Genomic DNA, 17,552 nt, shown 5'->3' on the forward strand with positions numbered 1-17,552 from the left:
ACAAAAATAAACATTTAATAAAGCCTTATAAACTAAAGCATGTTTTCTTTTTGCATTTTTCCGGGGGCACTGAATATGTCACACATCTGAGCTCAAACCCTTTTAACTGGTCTGCCTTAACAGTCATGCCAACAGTAGCATTCCAGCCCTTTTTGGTTTCCTTAAATTAATCACCATTCTTCCTGCTTCTACCACCTTCCATTGGTTTCAGTGGTAAAGATTAAAGATTGTTTACCTGAAAGCAATTCTTAAACTTCTATAAAGCTATTACAATCTTTAAGATGAGAATTTAATGACAGATTACCTGTATGGGTAGCCATGGTATTTGGAGCGAAATATTGACAGCAGGAAGCTGAAGAAAAAGACCACGAGACCGAGGCCTACCAGACATATTACTGGAAAGAAAACAACTTTGTTTATTAGCACAGAAAAGATTTAAAACTGCAATCTCTACAAAGAATATTATTTATGTCAATCATTTATAGAGAATTTGACACAGTTAAATAGAAAATGTTACTGCCTTGACTACTGAAGCCCACTATCTTCTGACAGGATTTCAAACCAATATGGAAATAATATTTATGGTTATTAGTAAAAAATTACCTGTCAGGGTAAATGTATTTTCAAGAAAAAAAGAGTAGAAATTTGAAAGTCAAATGTATGTGGGTGCAAACACCTTACTGCTGATAATGGATTTAATAACCCATTAAATTATACATATCAAATAATGTCATTTCAGGTATTTGCTTTTTCTTTTTCAAAAAAGAATTACATTTAGAAAAATGTCCCTTGACTAATGGAATCATGTTCTCTCTAGTCAACCATCTATGGCTGAAGTAGCAGTAAAAGCAGCTTAGAACTACTTTATCTATTTATTAATGGCTAAAAATTTCACTGTTCTAAGTTCCAAGGCTGGCAGCCAAATCACTTTTTACTCTTAGCTCACTAGCAATATAAATCTTCAGGTTCTGAAGGTAAATAACAATGATGCAGACCTTCTGATAGCATCCAGGTGAAAGTGCTTTGAGTCTTTTCAGGCAAAGAATGAACTAACAAAGTAAATGCTTAAACAAAAAAAAATTTGGAACATCTGTTTGCACCCTGCGGAGTAATAGCATAAAACCTTCTTGATTGTGATAGCCTGCTCTACTGCGTGTAAATAAATTTTTTAAAAAGGGGGACATATTACAAACTGGTGCATATAACTGAAATGCAGCTCATCTACATTAATGTTTTGATTCTAGTGAGCTACTTTGATTTTTAAAACTCTTCTTATACTATTCCTACTTTAGCCAACTTTTTGCTATTTAATTGCAATATTCATGCTTCAAAAGTATGCTGACTTTGAGCGAAGGATGAGCAAACATAAAGCCCAGGAAACTGACAATGATGCATTTTTTCATTAAAGCAGACCATGTGGAAAGTGACACATGTCAACTGGAATATAAAATTTCTACAGTTATTTTGAGAAAACTAGCCATGTACAAACCTAATAAACATTATATTCATTATAAAGAAATCACCACTGACAAATATGATTTCCAAGCATGGATGAATAAATTGGAAGCGTGAACAGTGCAAGGCAGATACACAGAAAGCATTCACATAATGCCCACAAAGAGCAGAGTCTGAATTTTTACTGCAGTCCCCTGATATTTCACTGTGCCTGTGTTCACAGGCCCAGATGTAAGATCATATTCCAATTAAACTTTTGTCACTGTATCCTTTGACATCCCTGTTAAAGCTAGTTACTGTAGAAGATACTCAGAATTAAATGATATATCTACAGCTTGCTGAAGGAGACCCTCAAATCACTATAGATTAGAGAGATCTCAAGCCATTCAACCAGCTATTATGAAGAATTCTAGAATGCTTTTAAAGAAAATAGTTGGCCAGCTCTATCTGCAATACTGTGTATTATAGAGAAACTAAAGAACTGATCTCAAAAGAAAGAGGAGGCAGAGTAGGAAATTTGGTATATTCCAAAGACCTTTAATGGCTTATATGAGAAAAATAAGTCAGGGGATATAAAAGGTGCAAAGGCAGATGGGCATATTTGTTTCAACCTATGTCATACTCAGAAAAACCTTGTTTGATGTAACAGTGAGGAAGTTTGATTCTGGATAAAACAGTTTCATATTGTGTGTTTATGTGATTCATTGACAAAAAATCTCACAAATATTCTGAGTAACAACAAAATTCAGAAAAACATAAAAATTGAACTTCAAGCTAAATATCTTTAGACATTACAGATTAGGATATGTTTTGTACTACACCTACTGCTCGGTTTCCACCTTACTCTGGAGACATGATACTGACAAGAGTACTGAATAAAAGAATTTTCACACTCTTTTGGATGTTGTCATCTTAAGTACATAAATTCATTTTGAAAACAATGTTTTGAAACTCTTATTCTTTATATCACTGACTTCTGATATAACTGAAGAGCCAAAAAGCATTTCTGCAATGTAGCAGAGATACTGTGTCAACCTGTCCCTTGACTGAGAATGCTTAAAATACTTTTTTACTGTTACTACTTCATGTGAATGCAGTTTTATCAACAGAATTTTTATGCTCTCCTCTTTTCCAACCCACTAAAGGTAAATATGGTTTAAGGCAGAGACTTCTGAAAACTTAATCATATATTCACTTGTAATTTCACAGTGCCTTCTAACTGTCTAAGCATTGCCTTAGCTATTCAGTCAACTTACTTCTCCTTTTTCCAACATCCCCTTTGGAGGTAGCAGCTTCATTCAGGAGTACCATTCCCATGGTGATAGCAGCATCTGTATTGTCATTGTCAAGGAAAGCAGCAGATGTGTTGATACCTCAGAAAGCCACCAAGGTACATCTATGAACTACAGCTTTCAAGTTCATAAAACAAAAGAAGGTATTTACATATAACAACTGCATATCACAATCTGTACTGTGCCAATACACTCACCTGTGGCAAAAATGTGTAGGATTTTTCTTTGTGCATTCTGGATTAAAAAAAAAAAAAATTAAAGAAGGTTCAAGAAACTTTAAAGGACAAGTCATCAAGTAGGACACACAAATTTTGGAAACAGCCATTCCCCAATATTTTACAATATTCTGTATATTGGTACTAAAGGATTTTTTAAAAATGAAAACTATAAGATCCAGGAATCATTCACTGCAATTGCACACAATTCACTGGTTATTTGACACAAACTGAAGCAGTTGGACTGCTTTATCTTCCTCTGCATTTGGATAAGACATTAACTCCCTCTTTAGTGTCATATTGCCTAATAGTTTAGCAGAGAAACATCTCAGAGGCAAAGTCCTCAGTCACTTTCAGTGTTTCGTTGTCTCACTATAACTGTTAGAAATGTGAACACGTACATAACAATAAAACAATTTCACTGATCTAGCAAGCTCTTAAGCCATTCACTTAATTGTTTATTTGAAACTGTATAACCGAAAAGGAATGGTTACTACTGTGCATAACATCTGTTCTGAAGCAGAGGCAAGCCTGAATGCTCCGAAGCAGGTGTGAATCATGAGAGCTAGAGGTCACAATATCAGGAAACACAAACTTCAACACGCTTTACAGATTGTCAAATAAGGTTGGAGTTTTCAACATTACTTACCCCAGAGCATGATAACTACAAACTTCAAGAGTAAGATGTTATTATTTATGCACACAAATAATTCACAGAAGATACTTCAAACATGCTAGAGCCATAAATAATATCTGCATCTTGTAACATTACACTTGCAGTGATCTTGTAATATATTAATATTTTTCATTTTAGGAATGTCAAAATTAGACCAAAATGCTCAAAGACAGCTGAAATTTTCATTATAAAATTTTAATTAAGCAGAGCTTGAGCAAAAGGATTTAGAACTGTCAATGCTAACACAATCACACTTCATCAGAGATGAGCAGCCTGATTCATGTTTGACTTCCAAATTTCATACACACAGACTGAGAAACAACAAATGAAGAACAACAAGATTTTAAAAAGTAAACATCAATAGTGAAAGATGGCAGAAGCAAATAGGCAACATGAAGGAAACATAATTTTTAACATCACCTCTTTGATACAGACATCTACATACAGTCCTAAATTAAGCTCTAGTTAAAAACACACTAGTAGCTCAAATTAAATTCCTCACACATGTACAAGCTGCAAGGCATAGAGTCAGTCTATGAATAATTGGTTGTGTTCAAGCCTTCCAAAAGCTTATGACTGCACTTGACAAAATAGAAAAAAAAAGTGCAAAATATTGTGAAAAAAATAATCTTGGAATCCATGACATAAAAATTGCTTTCTAAAAATTTTATGTGTTACGATTCAGATTCATGAGCATATGGGGCTGGGAATCTCCTGTTTTACTGCTATGCTTCCAGTAGGGAAAAAGAACTGGGGAGAATGTCTTGAGAATCATTCAATTCTTTGTTTTCTGATGTTACAAAAGCATGAAGATGAATTAATTGAGAGAGTTGTCACAAAAAGGGATGAGAAAAAAATTCCACAGGTATTTCTACCCTATTAAAGAAAAGCCCCTAAGGTAGCACTATCTAATAACTTTACCAATTCCTCACTTAGATTTATAGGAGTATTTATGTCCTGAGTTTAACAGTCATGGGAAAAAAAAAAAAAAAACAGTCCCAAGATGTAAAGATAACTTACCAGGCCCTCTTGGGGAAGTGCTATTTTTTGCAAAGATTTTGAAATGCCTTGTAAATGTTTTTTTTGCTTGATTATCTCATGCAATATCAGTACATAATGTGGTCCTTTGCTATTCCCTTACCTGGCTGCTTCTGAGAAACAAACCAACCAACCACAAACTAAAAAGCCATTTGGGAGACATCCCTTCTGTAACTTAGTTCTTATTTTCTTACCAGACCATGAGTTTAATTCACTTTTCTTACCATCAAGAATAACAGTCTCGCAAAGGTAACTTGTTTGCTCTGTGACTGAGAATTATAGATTTGTAACCACCTGAATTGTGCTTGGTTTTTTTCCCCTCTCTTTTGGAGCTTCACATCATTACCCCTAAAGCTCCCCTCATGCTGTCACTATTTTTGCTTCAGTTGTTGCTTTCTAACTTTAGTCATCATTGCTGAGCTTTCAGCCTCATTGGCTGCCTTTTACCTTCAATGATATCAGCTTCATAGCCACAGTGTAACATGGTACTTGCCTCAGCTCTCTGATGCTGAAGTAAAAATTCAACCTGAGTCGTCATTTCAATACTTAGCTTCAATAATTAGCTTTTTACCACAGAATATATAGCTGTCACTCATTTCTCAATATATTTTTCACTCATTTCTAACATTCTCTGTCACGCCTTTACACTATTTTGATATTCTACAATATAAAGCAACAGTCCCAGCTCTGAAAACAATCTTTTATGGTATCTCAATTCTCTAACAGTGCAGAATGTAAAATTTTAGCAAGTGGTTACTTGGACAGTTTTTCATCTGCAAAAAATGATGCATCAAAAGATGTACTTATTTTCCAATTTCTCTTTATCTCCCTCACTATGCATTATGAAACTGTTTTGAAAAGATGAGGGGAATGTAGCACTCAGATAAGCCATGGCAAGCAAATGTTTTAAATTCAGATGTTCATGTTTTCTGATAAATTTATTTGTCTATTGATTTTTTTCTGTGTAAATTCTGTTATTTACCTTCTCAGATTATTACACTTTTACATATGAAACTTCTGCTCTTCCTTTTCCCAGCTGATACATGATTTTTGTAAAAATTGAAAACAACTTATTTACATAGGGCTTTTGAAAAGGTTTCGAATTTTGATTCAGGAAGAACAGTTTTAAGTAGGATGAAAAAGACAGTGATCATCACAATTTATAAGTTTATACAAAAAATGATCAGTAGTAACAAATTAAATATTCAGCCCTGAAAAAATCAAGATGCTTTATCAGAAGTAGGAAAAAAAACAGGCCACCAAATCGAAAACGAAACAAAACAAAACATATTGGATCAATAAAATCCAAAATTATAGATATCCTACAAAATGAAACTAATTACTAGTCAATTTGGGATACTTTTTAATTAGCATATTTTAATAGAAAATTAAATCACAGGATGCCCAAAAGGAAGAAAACCTGATCGTTCCAAAGTTTATTAATGTAATACATAATTTATATTTTTACATCACAAATTGATTCCTAATTAGTAGTAAGTGAGGAATTAAAGAAGGACAGATAATAGCTTGACTAGCACTTGGTTACTTCTGTGAAAAAAGTTTGGTGTTCTCACTCATATTCAGTTGTGTTTCTGCCAAGAGTACAAAATCTGGTATTAGCATTACAAACACATAAAGAAACAACTACCTTTTAAATTGCAGATCATGCAGTTGCTTAATAACATAGGAGCAAGAAAAACTAGAGAACAAAATATTCATCCACTCGAGCCTGTGCTCAGTTTATTGTTACCTAAAATGGGTATAGATTATCAGGCAATCTTTAAAAATTGCTGGTTCAATTTATCAGACATGGAACAAAGAAAAGCCCATACTTTTTTGTCAAGGAGTACATGATCAACAGAAACATCTGTGGAGGTTTCTGAGGTTTCTTCTCTTTTTTTTTTTTGTGCGTGCTTTTTTTTTTTTTTCTTTTCTTTTCTTTTTTGTTTGTTTGGTTGGGTTTTTTGCTGGGGGGGGTGACAATTAGAACATGAGAAATTCTTTGCTGGTCCCCTACCAAAGGGCATATTATGCTGATAGAGATATTTAACTTAACCTTTTCCTACTAAAACTTCTATGTTTAAGATGCCAACTACTGTATGTTTCATCTCACTGAAGAAGGATGATTCCTAACTCTACTGAAGAAGTAGAGAATAGTCTGAAAATGATTTGATTATGAATTTATGGATGAATTGTACACAATCAAGATGTATTTAAGTATTTTTTAATGGCCTGAAATCCATTTGTAAGATACTAACAACAACCCTGAACATACTTTCTGTTTAAAAACCTTCTGGCTTCAGCTACACTGAATGGTTTTTCAACAATTTTAGGAAATATTACATGAGTCTTGGCACTGGAATTCTCCTCAACTCCTTGAAAATTCATCTCAAAACAGTGAAGTAGCTCGAAGTTTGCATTTCAACCATTGAAATGCCAACTATACTACACCACTTTCCTTTTGATGCTTTTTAATAATTTTAATAGAGCAGAGAACAGATGACACACTAATATAGAATTTCCTATAGTGAAAAAGTTTATTATTGATTTGATTCGTTTCAGCTTCAATTCTGAGCCTTTCTAATCCACAGATAATCTGATGGAACCATTGCTCTTGTGGTGCTCTTAGATACCTGAGAATGGAAAGGCCATATAAAAGATTCAGAAGAAGAAAAAGACTCTGGAATCTGTTTTAATTCAGCTGCAAAATAGAGCATAGAGATACCTGATTAAGTTTATGTTAAATCAATAATCAAACATTCAGGGTTTTTCAGCCTGATTTACATCCTAATTATTCACATTTAGGATCAGCTAAAACTAACTCTGGGGAGATGATTTTTACATTTATTATTTTTGACCTTTTTGGTTGTATAGATTACATCTGATGAAATTTCAGGTTTAGTCCTGTCCATCTTGCAAATTTTTATAGTGTGGTTTGCCCCTAAATATCTTTTTCTAGCTTTATTTATATTTTGTAATCCATTACTCTAAATTTTCTTGTCTAGTGATATTCAAATCACAAAAGTATAAACATCTCCAGAACAGGTAGACAAATAACATTACTTTCCTTAATGTTAAGCATACCAGAGAAACAAATAAATGACGGAATTTCTTAACAGTTTAATTTAACTTTTAAACAGAGATACATTTCCTAAAACAAACTTCATTTGAGCTATTTGTATTTATGAGGCTATATAATTTTCTCTTACTATTCTAACACTGTATTACAAACATCTACCTTATTTTCAAGCACTTTATTTCAAACACTAGACCTAGTATGTCTCATCTGTTTGTTAGCACACACTTGATACTTGCATACAGACATATAATCTCCCTTACTTTCCCTAAAAGCCTCTAAATTTTTTTAAGAATATCACACATTCTTTTTCTACACCGTAAGTCATCATCCATATGAGTCTAGGCTGTCTTTTTTACTGTCCATCATTGCTAGGATCTACGCAATATAATTTTATTCTTAGCTGAATGAACTTGAGGACTATTCCACTTAGTAAAAGGTATCTGTGGATCCAAACCATAAAACATTTAACTTTGGACTAGATTTCTGCATCTTTTAGCCATTCAAGCAAATATATTTCTCAACCATTAAAATAATTAACTGAAGCCTAAAGAAACCCTTAAAAATGTCTTCAGCCTGTGGTCAGTGAATGCCTCTTGTTGTTTGGACTAGTAGTCAGCTATTTGCGAAGGACAAATAAAAACAGGCCAATTGCCAGAGCAGCTGACAGCTAAATTAGCTTTACAAGGGTCTGCATTTCCAGTGGAAAATTTTAGTCAGAAACTGAGACTGGTTGAAAATCACTGAAATTCAGAGTTGGTAAATTCATGCAGAGGACACACACCATATGTGAAGGCAATTCATCAATTCCAGTGTACTGAAATTAGCTGATGAAAGAGTATGAATTATGTTTCGTGTTAACAAATGCCCAGCTGTAAATTTAAGGTCTCTGCATATCTCTCTCACATTTAAGACCCTTTAATGTCTTTTCTAAAGGGCCATATTATGAATTGTTTTAAGGTCAAGCAGTAGGAGACTTAGGTAATGTAAAACTGTCTTGATTTTTCTAATTACCTCCTTACACTTCATTACATTTAGGAGGAATCAGACAGCTTCCAGAAGAATCAGAATAAGTTACAAGGTTAACAGGCAGTACTGGTAGATAACACAAGTAAAACAATAGAAAATGTGCAGTATGTTCTGCTGCTTTGGATGCTGATTTCCATATTTAATTAGGAAGCATGCTTAAATATGCTTTAATGTTATGCTTTTAGTCCTACCTTTATCCACCGTAGTCTTCTTTCTTTTTTTCTTATCCTTAAGATCCAGAATACAATAACCCTGTCTCACTGCTTTAGTTACCATCCCCACTCACTCTACCATCATCTCTGGGGAAGATCACAACTAGTTGTGCACATTGATGCACAGCTGACAGAATCTAACTATCAAGAGCTAAGTATTGTTCTACTGACTTTTGACTCAAAGTTTCAGATTCTTATGGTCAGTGACTCTGACATACAGAAAGTCATCTCTTTACATTTGTCCTCTGGAAAAGTTTCCTCACACCACAGAGGCACTTAATACACTTAATTTAAATTCCCTCTGTACGATAGGAAATCTCTTTCATAATAGGTGTAATTTTAATGCTACCAAAAGGATTTGTCTTTTTCCTTTTCAAGCAATATCTTGTATCCACCTACACAGCTGTCCCATTAAACTTTGCCTTGGGAATTCAAATTAGGAAACTGAAATGACATTCCATTTTTACTTAGCTGCATGTGTTTATTCAGCATCAATGTTTAACAGTTTAGTAAGTTTAATAGTAATAATGAAAAAACCAGGTTAATCATAACTGCTAATTCCTATAATAATGGTTTAGATTTATGTCCTGTAAAATAAATAATTTGCTTAATACCTGAAACTCCTTTGGTAATGAAAATATTTACTTTTAAATTTACTCCTTAAAGCAAGGATCCACTGTTACTACAAAAGGGAAAAACTTTTGACAGATTACATTCAAAGCAGTTTTATTTCTCCAGGGAATGACATAAAAACTTGATGAAAATTCATTAGAAATACTGAGTAGTGTCTACAAAAAGGAGGAATAGAAGAATTGAAGAAACCTTTCAAATTCAACACAGTCTATCCAACATTACTATTCCTTTTATTTCTTGCTGTATCTCGACACCCAGAGCAATATTTACAGCTGAACACTGCACACTTCAATGTCTATTTGGTTGCAACAGTCATATACACTATCTGTATTCAACTGTAGTTAATTACAACAGTAATACTGATTGTGCAGTTTATTGCACGTCGTTTCTCTTAGGCAATGACAGCTCTTCATTCCAAAGTCATCTCTCTTTTGCCTTTATGTCTTCTTAATAACTCTAGCAAAAGTACTTCAATATCCTTGTCTTTAGTTCCTCTTTCTTGTCTCTCCAAGAATGTCAAACTACTCAGCATTTAAAAAAATTTTATTAGTACACGATCACTTCTGCTGACTCCTCTTATCTTTGACCCCATTTCTGTCAGAAGGGGGTTGCAACAATAGACAACACAAGCCTGGAACATCTTCTGCATGGGGAAAGAATAGAATTTTTCACCTTGGAAAGGAGAAAGAAAGAGAAGTATGTTTGGCGAACTCTATAAAGCTCCAAATAGAAGGGGAAAAAAAAGAGAGAGAATGGATTATTTCCCATGACTTATATACCAAAGTCACACAGTACATTTATTGTGCAAATTATAGGCTAAAAAAAATCCCAAAGGAATAATTTCTGCATACTACATGAAGTTTACATTGAAAATTTATTGCTATAGAATATTATTCCATAATTAATTCAAAAAAGGATTTAAAAGAAATAAGAATTTATTAATTGATGACTAGAAGCTATATTAATTGATGACTAGAAGCTATAATATTCTTTATGGTCAATCTGGCTCAAAAATCCCTGAATCATTTATTCTGGTTGGTTATTTCGTTTTGCACAATTTTTCTCTATGTTTTTAAAAGTCATTGCTGCACTAATACACATGGATGCAAAGTGATGATAACTTGAGGAGATGCTAAACTTTATTGCTAAATCACAATGTGTTTAGATATGTGCTCTTTTTGCGTGGTAAAATTGGATATCTAGCACACAATCAGACTGCTTTACCAGGATTGTGACTGTGAACAAAGTTACTTCTCTGTGTAAACTATGTAGGCCCTAGGGTCCATAGAGATACTCGGATGCTTCAAAAGCAAAACCTTGAATTACAGACTGCACAATGCCTAGCATGTTCATAGCTCCACAGAAGTTACTGCTTTTATATAATTTAACAAAAAAACCCAAACCAAAGCAAAAAATCACTTAAAAAAAAATCTATTCCATGCTCTTATTTAAATAAGTTTTCTTTGTGTCATTTGCCATATTTATTCTACAGCAGTTATACATCTATTTCCGTAATGACTTTTTGACAAATTTTCTACCTCATCAGAAATTCTCTATACTGAAATAATTCTACAACCCACCCCAAAGTAGTATGTGTGTAAATTGAACCCAGTTGCTTGAAGCACTGATAATCAAGCTGATGTGGGCATATATATTACATAAAACTTCCTTCTCAACTGCATATAATAACAAGGTTTTATTGTTTGTGGAGAAGATATAAAAATTGGCCAATTTCAAAGAACAGTGAAAGCAGATATTGAAAAGACTGGCATATTTTTATGGCTATAACCTCAAATTAAATTTATACCTAACTCTTATTCAGTATTACTTTTTCTCTGGAAATAATTATAAAACTTCTTTCTTTTTAAAAAAAATTTTTAACCTGTCAATTTATGGTGAACAATGAGCTATAATGTGGCATGAATAAAAGCAAACCTTGACTTTTGTTTTATTCCTAGGCAATAAAAAGCTAAAACATAATGGATCTAGTAATTCTACTCCATAGAGTGTTCTGTTCATTTTTAAATGAAAGCTTCACTAAAGCTATTTCATGAATTCTATAAAGCTGGCAAAAGAAATACAAAGGGAAGCCAAAAAGTTATGTCAAACAAGATTGTAATTCACACCCGAATGTGCCATGAACTGTAGTTTGGAAGGTTCAGACTGGATGAAAAACAATTTCACGTCTGAAATTCCCCAGAGAGATTGATTATGTGATCTCCTTCCTTGAAGTTTTGAAAAAATTGCACCAGACAAAACCAAGAAAAACCAGATAGAGTGTTAGTGATAATCCTTCATTAAGAGGAAGATTACAGTATGCGATCTTCTGAGATCCCTTTCAACCAACATTTATATGATTTCCATGACTATTTCCTGAAGTTAACTCTCCATTACAAGAGAAAGGGGAGCCAAATAACAAAACTAAATAAGAGTCATCTTGTCAGCATAACACAAACTGCTCAAAGTAATAGCCTGGAAGTCACAAAAATGTATAATATACAAGCACCACGATGTCTTGGAGATCTTTTCCAACCTTAATGATTCTATGATATCCAACCATGTCTTTTCACTGTTCTCTGCTACATGCTCATGAAGAACTGCAGCCCACAGGAAAGGCTCATATTGGAGAAGTTCGTGGAGAACTTCCTCCGATAGGAGAAAGTAAGGGAAGAGTGTGATGAGTCATCCTGAGGAAGAAAGAGAAGCAGAGACAATTGAGATGAACTGGACATACTTCCATTCTCCATCCCCTTGCACCACTGTGGGAGAGCAGGGAGATAAATCAGGAGTAAAGTTAAGCCCAGGAGGAAGGGAGGGGTGGGGGGAAAGTTGTTTCATGATTTGTTTTTTATTTCTTACTACCCTTCTCTGATTTGACTGGTAATAACTTCAGTTAATTTCCCTGAGTCTCTCCCAGTCCTTATCTTGACTCATGAACCTTTACCTACATTTTCTCTCCCCTGTCCAGTTGAAGAGTGACAGAATGGCTTCGGCGGGACCCTGTCCAGCCAGGGTCAGCCCACCCCAAGTGCCAGTGAAGTTCACCCCTATTACCAGTCCTAGGTGAGTACACTGTATGTGTACATATACCTGGTATGTAATCAGTAACTCTGTATAGATTTTACTGAATTTAATTTTGCTTTATAAAATTATTTAAACTGAGTAGCTGACATCTTCACAAGTCCTTTTTACCCAAGTCCTAATTATGTAGCTACAGCATGGAAAAACAGATCTTTATATAGAAATCACCTAGCAGATGAGGTAAAAACACTATCTAAAACAAAATAAAAAAGGGCAAAGGAAATTAATATTTTTTCATCTGAGGTATTAAAAATTCACTTTATAGAGAAACACAACATTGCATTTCAACATCTAGAAAGAAGTGACAAGCTTACTACTACAAAGCAAAAGAAACAACCAAATGAAACATGTACATTACCAGAATAGTAATATCCTGTTTTAAAATTCAATGCATCTTTTAAACTTTAAAGGATAAAGTGAATGTACTACTTTTTATCCATCTGGCATATTTTTTTCTATTTCCCACATTTTCTAACAACATTTTCTGAATAAACAAATAATGAAGAAGCAATTGAGCAACTCATAATTACTACCAACATTGAAAGAATAAAGGAATATTAATTTTCACAAGTAACTGTTAAAACTCTGTCAAGATTTTGTGTAAAAGATTTCGTTGTGAAATTTGTGTGTGACTAAAAACTCATCCCAACAGTATTGAGGCATGAAATGAAACCTTAGAGAATTCTTTTTGCATGTGGCAATGCACAACATCACTCAAAGGATTCTTTCAGACAGCTGCATTAATGTAGCTCGCCAACTTCCTGGTTTAAAGACAGTATCTGCCAACAAAAAGTTATCACTTCCATGCCTGAGTCAGAGAAACAAAGTATGTCATCAATGAAAATTTTGTTTTTTATCTACTCTGGTTTGGGGATTTACTTTTCTCATTCTCAAGCAGTCAACAGGACTGGTCTAGATAACAGATTTGTTTAAATTGTGGCAGTTCACAAAAAGCAAAAAACCATGAAAACATAAATTTCAGCTCTACAAAGGAAAGCAGAAAGATGATACTAGTAAGATGCATACTTTATCTATTAAACAAGAAACGTTCCTGTACTGGGGGACCCAGAACTGGAAACAGTATTCCAGTTCAATTGCAAATATTACATTTACTCTGCAAAATAAGATCATAACTTTGAAACTAACTATAATGGCTATTTATGAAGCATATAAAGTTTCACAGGTAGCAAAACAGATGCCAGGCAAGTGAATGTAATGAAAGTGTAATGATGGTGGTGTCTTTGGATAGCAAATGGCAAAGACAAAGGTAGACAGGGAAGTTTGAGGAAGGGCAGGTTCGAAGGCAGTGTAACTTCAGAGAGAGAACAAGAGAGTAGCCACAATCATAAAACTGGGATCTGTCTATTACTGCAGATTGGGAAATATTACTTTCTTTTGCTTGTTCCCCTTAGAGAAAGGTATTTGTGATGGCACAACTAAACTTTAAAAATGGTTAATGGTGACTAGAGTCCTCACTAAATGAATAAAGCTGATGAGAATCAGGGTTTAAAAACCCCAGAGAGCATGTGAGTTTTTCTTACAGTTTATTAAAACTTTCACCCAAAAAAGCCCCAGAAAACCCCAGCTTAACTTTCTCTGACTCAGTTAGACTGAAAGAATAAAAGTAGGTCTCAAAGTCTGTCTGTGAGGATGTGATGTCAGAACAAATGTGATTGAGTTATTTGTTCCAAGAAGTAATAGTAAACTGTTTAGATTAAGTGGGGGAAAAAAAATCCAAGGACTATTGGAGGAAAAATAATGTTCATGCACAATTGATAAATTTCTGGATGGTTCTCTGGTAAGTAAAAAGAAATAAAATTATTTTTTCATTGCATTTTTAATTATTATAAGAAAGAGTAAAAAAAGAAGAAAATTAGTTTCTGCTACTGGAAAGGTAACACTTAAAAAAATTAAGAATAGTAACCTGGCACAAGACTAACAAAGGAGATAACAAGCTGCACATCAGTGAAAAGCAATGCCAGTGTGACTTGGCACTAAATAGCAACAACAATGAATATTTATTTCAACATATAATAAGTAAACCAAAATACAATACCTGCTTAAATGTTCAATGACATTCACTGCCAGAGCAATTTTATTTAAGAGCACACCGTGCCTCAGCTTGGTTTTTTAATATTCATTCATTCACCAGTTTGAAGGATACTCAGCAGAAGAATAATATGCGACTCTGCCACAAACTGAGCCTGACTGCTTCCATGTATGTAACTCTGTAAAATAAAAATGAAAAACATTCCTCTTTAAGAAATCCATTGAAAACAGCACAACCTTATATTGTGAGAATAAAACCTGTTTTGCAGAAAAATGCAGGCAGCAACAGCTAGAAATTAATAGCACAGTTTATATAGGTTTAGTAAAAAGGAATGTTAAAAATAGTATATTTAGGCAAAGCACATATATACAGTAAATGTAATGTTTCAAACACGAAAGCATTACGCTGAGCTCTTTTTCACACTGCTGCTACTGTGGAATAAAGAACATGCATTTATTTGCTCAGGTGATACATTTTCCAGAAGGGAGGTGATAAAATCAAGGGCATGCCTCAGCACGGTTTTTACAAAAATGAAAACTGAAGCCTGCCTTAAACAAATCATTCTACTTTAGTCTTTCTCAGATTAAGCGAAGTTTCTTCATACAAAGTCTATTTCATCTTTCTCCAGTAAGGTACAATTGTGTCCATCAAAGTTCCTAATGCATAAACCATCTTATTTTATGGAAATATTGTAAAATAAATGTTAATATTAAAACTAAGTCTAACACAGTCTACTACCCTCTATCCCAAATAACCTTGGTAATGGGCTCCCTTTGTATATTTATTTCAAGAACCTGTAGTGTATTAGTGAAAAGCTGTCAGTGTTTATTGTCAACTTTCTATGACAGCAATAAAGGAAGCAAAAATCTGAAGGACTGTCAACATGCACAAAATGAGGGATATTCTCTCTTCCTCTCCTATATCAATTACAAACACTGAGTACAGTTTTTCATAGCATGCTATGTGAAATTAAATATATCCATGTTCTGAAAGTATTATTTATATATATTCTTCTTAAGCATAAATAAAATTTTCACCCACCCCAACTAAATACAAAGAAAAATGCTCACTAGTAAGGCAAAGAAACAGAAAACTTTTGCCCTCATTCTGAATGTAGGGTTTTGTTAGTTTGTTTATTTTATTAACTGATACATGTTGCTTTAGTTCAGTTTATTCTGAGTAATTCTGGCAGAATACCATCCTTGTCATGATTCGGAACAACTCAGATTTGAAATAATTGGATGCTTCAGCATACAAAAGAATGCCTTCACCCATGCTAGTAAAAATCTGTTTGATGCAGTGTCAGATCATGTAATTTGTATTTACTCAGTATAATTCTATCTATTGTTGTCAAAATTCAATCATATTACGCTCCTTCAAATAACCAATTCAAACCTCAACCAGGTAAGACCTTCATGTAGCTGAAGTTTCCATTTCTCAGAGATACTGTTTTTCCTTTAACAAGATAAAAATCACTGATCTCATAAGAATATCTCATTGAAGTATGATATGACAGTGAGCCAAACTGTATTTCTTGATTTTTTTGCATGATTTCTTATAAATTTCACTAAGACTACATATACATATATACACATATACATATATATATATATACACACATGATACACATGCACACATATACATAACAGAAAGGAAGGAAATAAGAATATTTCACATTAATAAAAATTAATGAAAAAGTTAAAATGCTTGATAGATTGGGTATTCTGATTCAGTTGTGACCACTCTCCTGTGAATAGTGACCTTCTGTCCTTATCTCTCATGCAGCTAAAGCAATATATATACATGTAGGGATACATGTACACTTGCAGAATCTGGATTCAAGTGTGCCTAACAGACAAACATCTGTTTCTTCTAATGATCACAGCACAAAGTTATAGTCTAAAGCTTACAATGATTACATTTTATATAGTGTATTTGTTATTACAGTGTGAACTGAAATAAAAAATGAGCCTTTCATCAGAAATGCATGACAGGGTCTAGTAGCACTATTTAGTTATTATAATCACTACTATTTGTTCTCTACACACATGCTAAATTGCATGAAAATGCACACTGGGAACTAAAGAAATACACTCTATGTTAAATATACACTGTTATTATCACTAGCTAATAAAACCGCTACCTGACTCCTCAGATTATAAATGCTGTCTGTAAAACATTTACATGAGAGATGTCATTTTTATTCATATGCTCTATACTTTCACAAAGTAAATTACTTTTCTTCTTATGCTAGCAATTTAATTTACCATAACACCATTGGAGGAACAGAATGCAATGTTTGTACAAAAATACATGTACATGCAGACACTATAGACAGAAATTATTCCCTTCCTCAAAATAGTTTGCTGACATTACATTGTTTAGTTTTCTTAGTTACTAGGAACGAAGAGAGTCACTTCCAGAAATTTTATGCTACTGTTTCTGATGACAAAAACCTATTCCATGCTGGGGAGGAACCACATTTTAAGCGCTAGTCTTCACTGACCAGCATAGTAACTTTATTTAAAAATATCACTCAAGCTTGTGTGACTTCTGGTTTCACTTGGCAATAAAAAATAACTACAAAGAATTTTGTTAATGAAATAGGACAGTTTCATAACCATGTAGCTGTCAAACCTGTACAGTAATGATGGTTTTAAAAATGCCAACAAATATCTCTCAACTCTGAAAATTTCAAGCATGATTTTTCAGTAGCTATTCATACTTGAAAAAATGACTAAAAAATCTAAGGATGATCAGAGTCTACAGGAAACTCAGTTTGCAATATTGTCCAT

The 17,552-nt window shown here is 33.6% G+C and overlaps 1 protein-coding gene across 1 annotated transcript in view; it reads right to left on the reverse strand.

Annotated features, from left to right (window-relative positions):
- Positions 1-300: 300 nt before the first annotated feature.
- The window catches only part of TUSC3 (tumor suppressor candidate 3), a gene marked incomplete at both ends in the record, with an annotated part of 106,692 nt that continues 89,440 nt past the window's right edge, over positions 301-17,552 (reverse strand). The window contains 3 exons of the mRNA XM_082282677.1: positions 301-395; positions 2,712-2,786; positions 14,872-14,935. Coding sequence (XP_082138803.1) covers positions 301-395; positions 2,712-2,786; positions 14,872-14,935 — 234 coding nt within the window. The remainder of the gene's footprint in view (positions 396-2,711; positions 2,787-14,871; positions 14,936-17,552) is intronic.

This window comes from Coloeus monedula, assembly GCF_965178545.1.
Source record: "Coloeus monedula genome assembly, chromosome: 5".
NCBI lineage: Eukaryota > Metazoa > Chordata > Aves > Passeriformes > Corvidae > Coloeus > Coloeus monedula.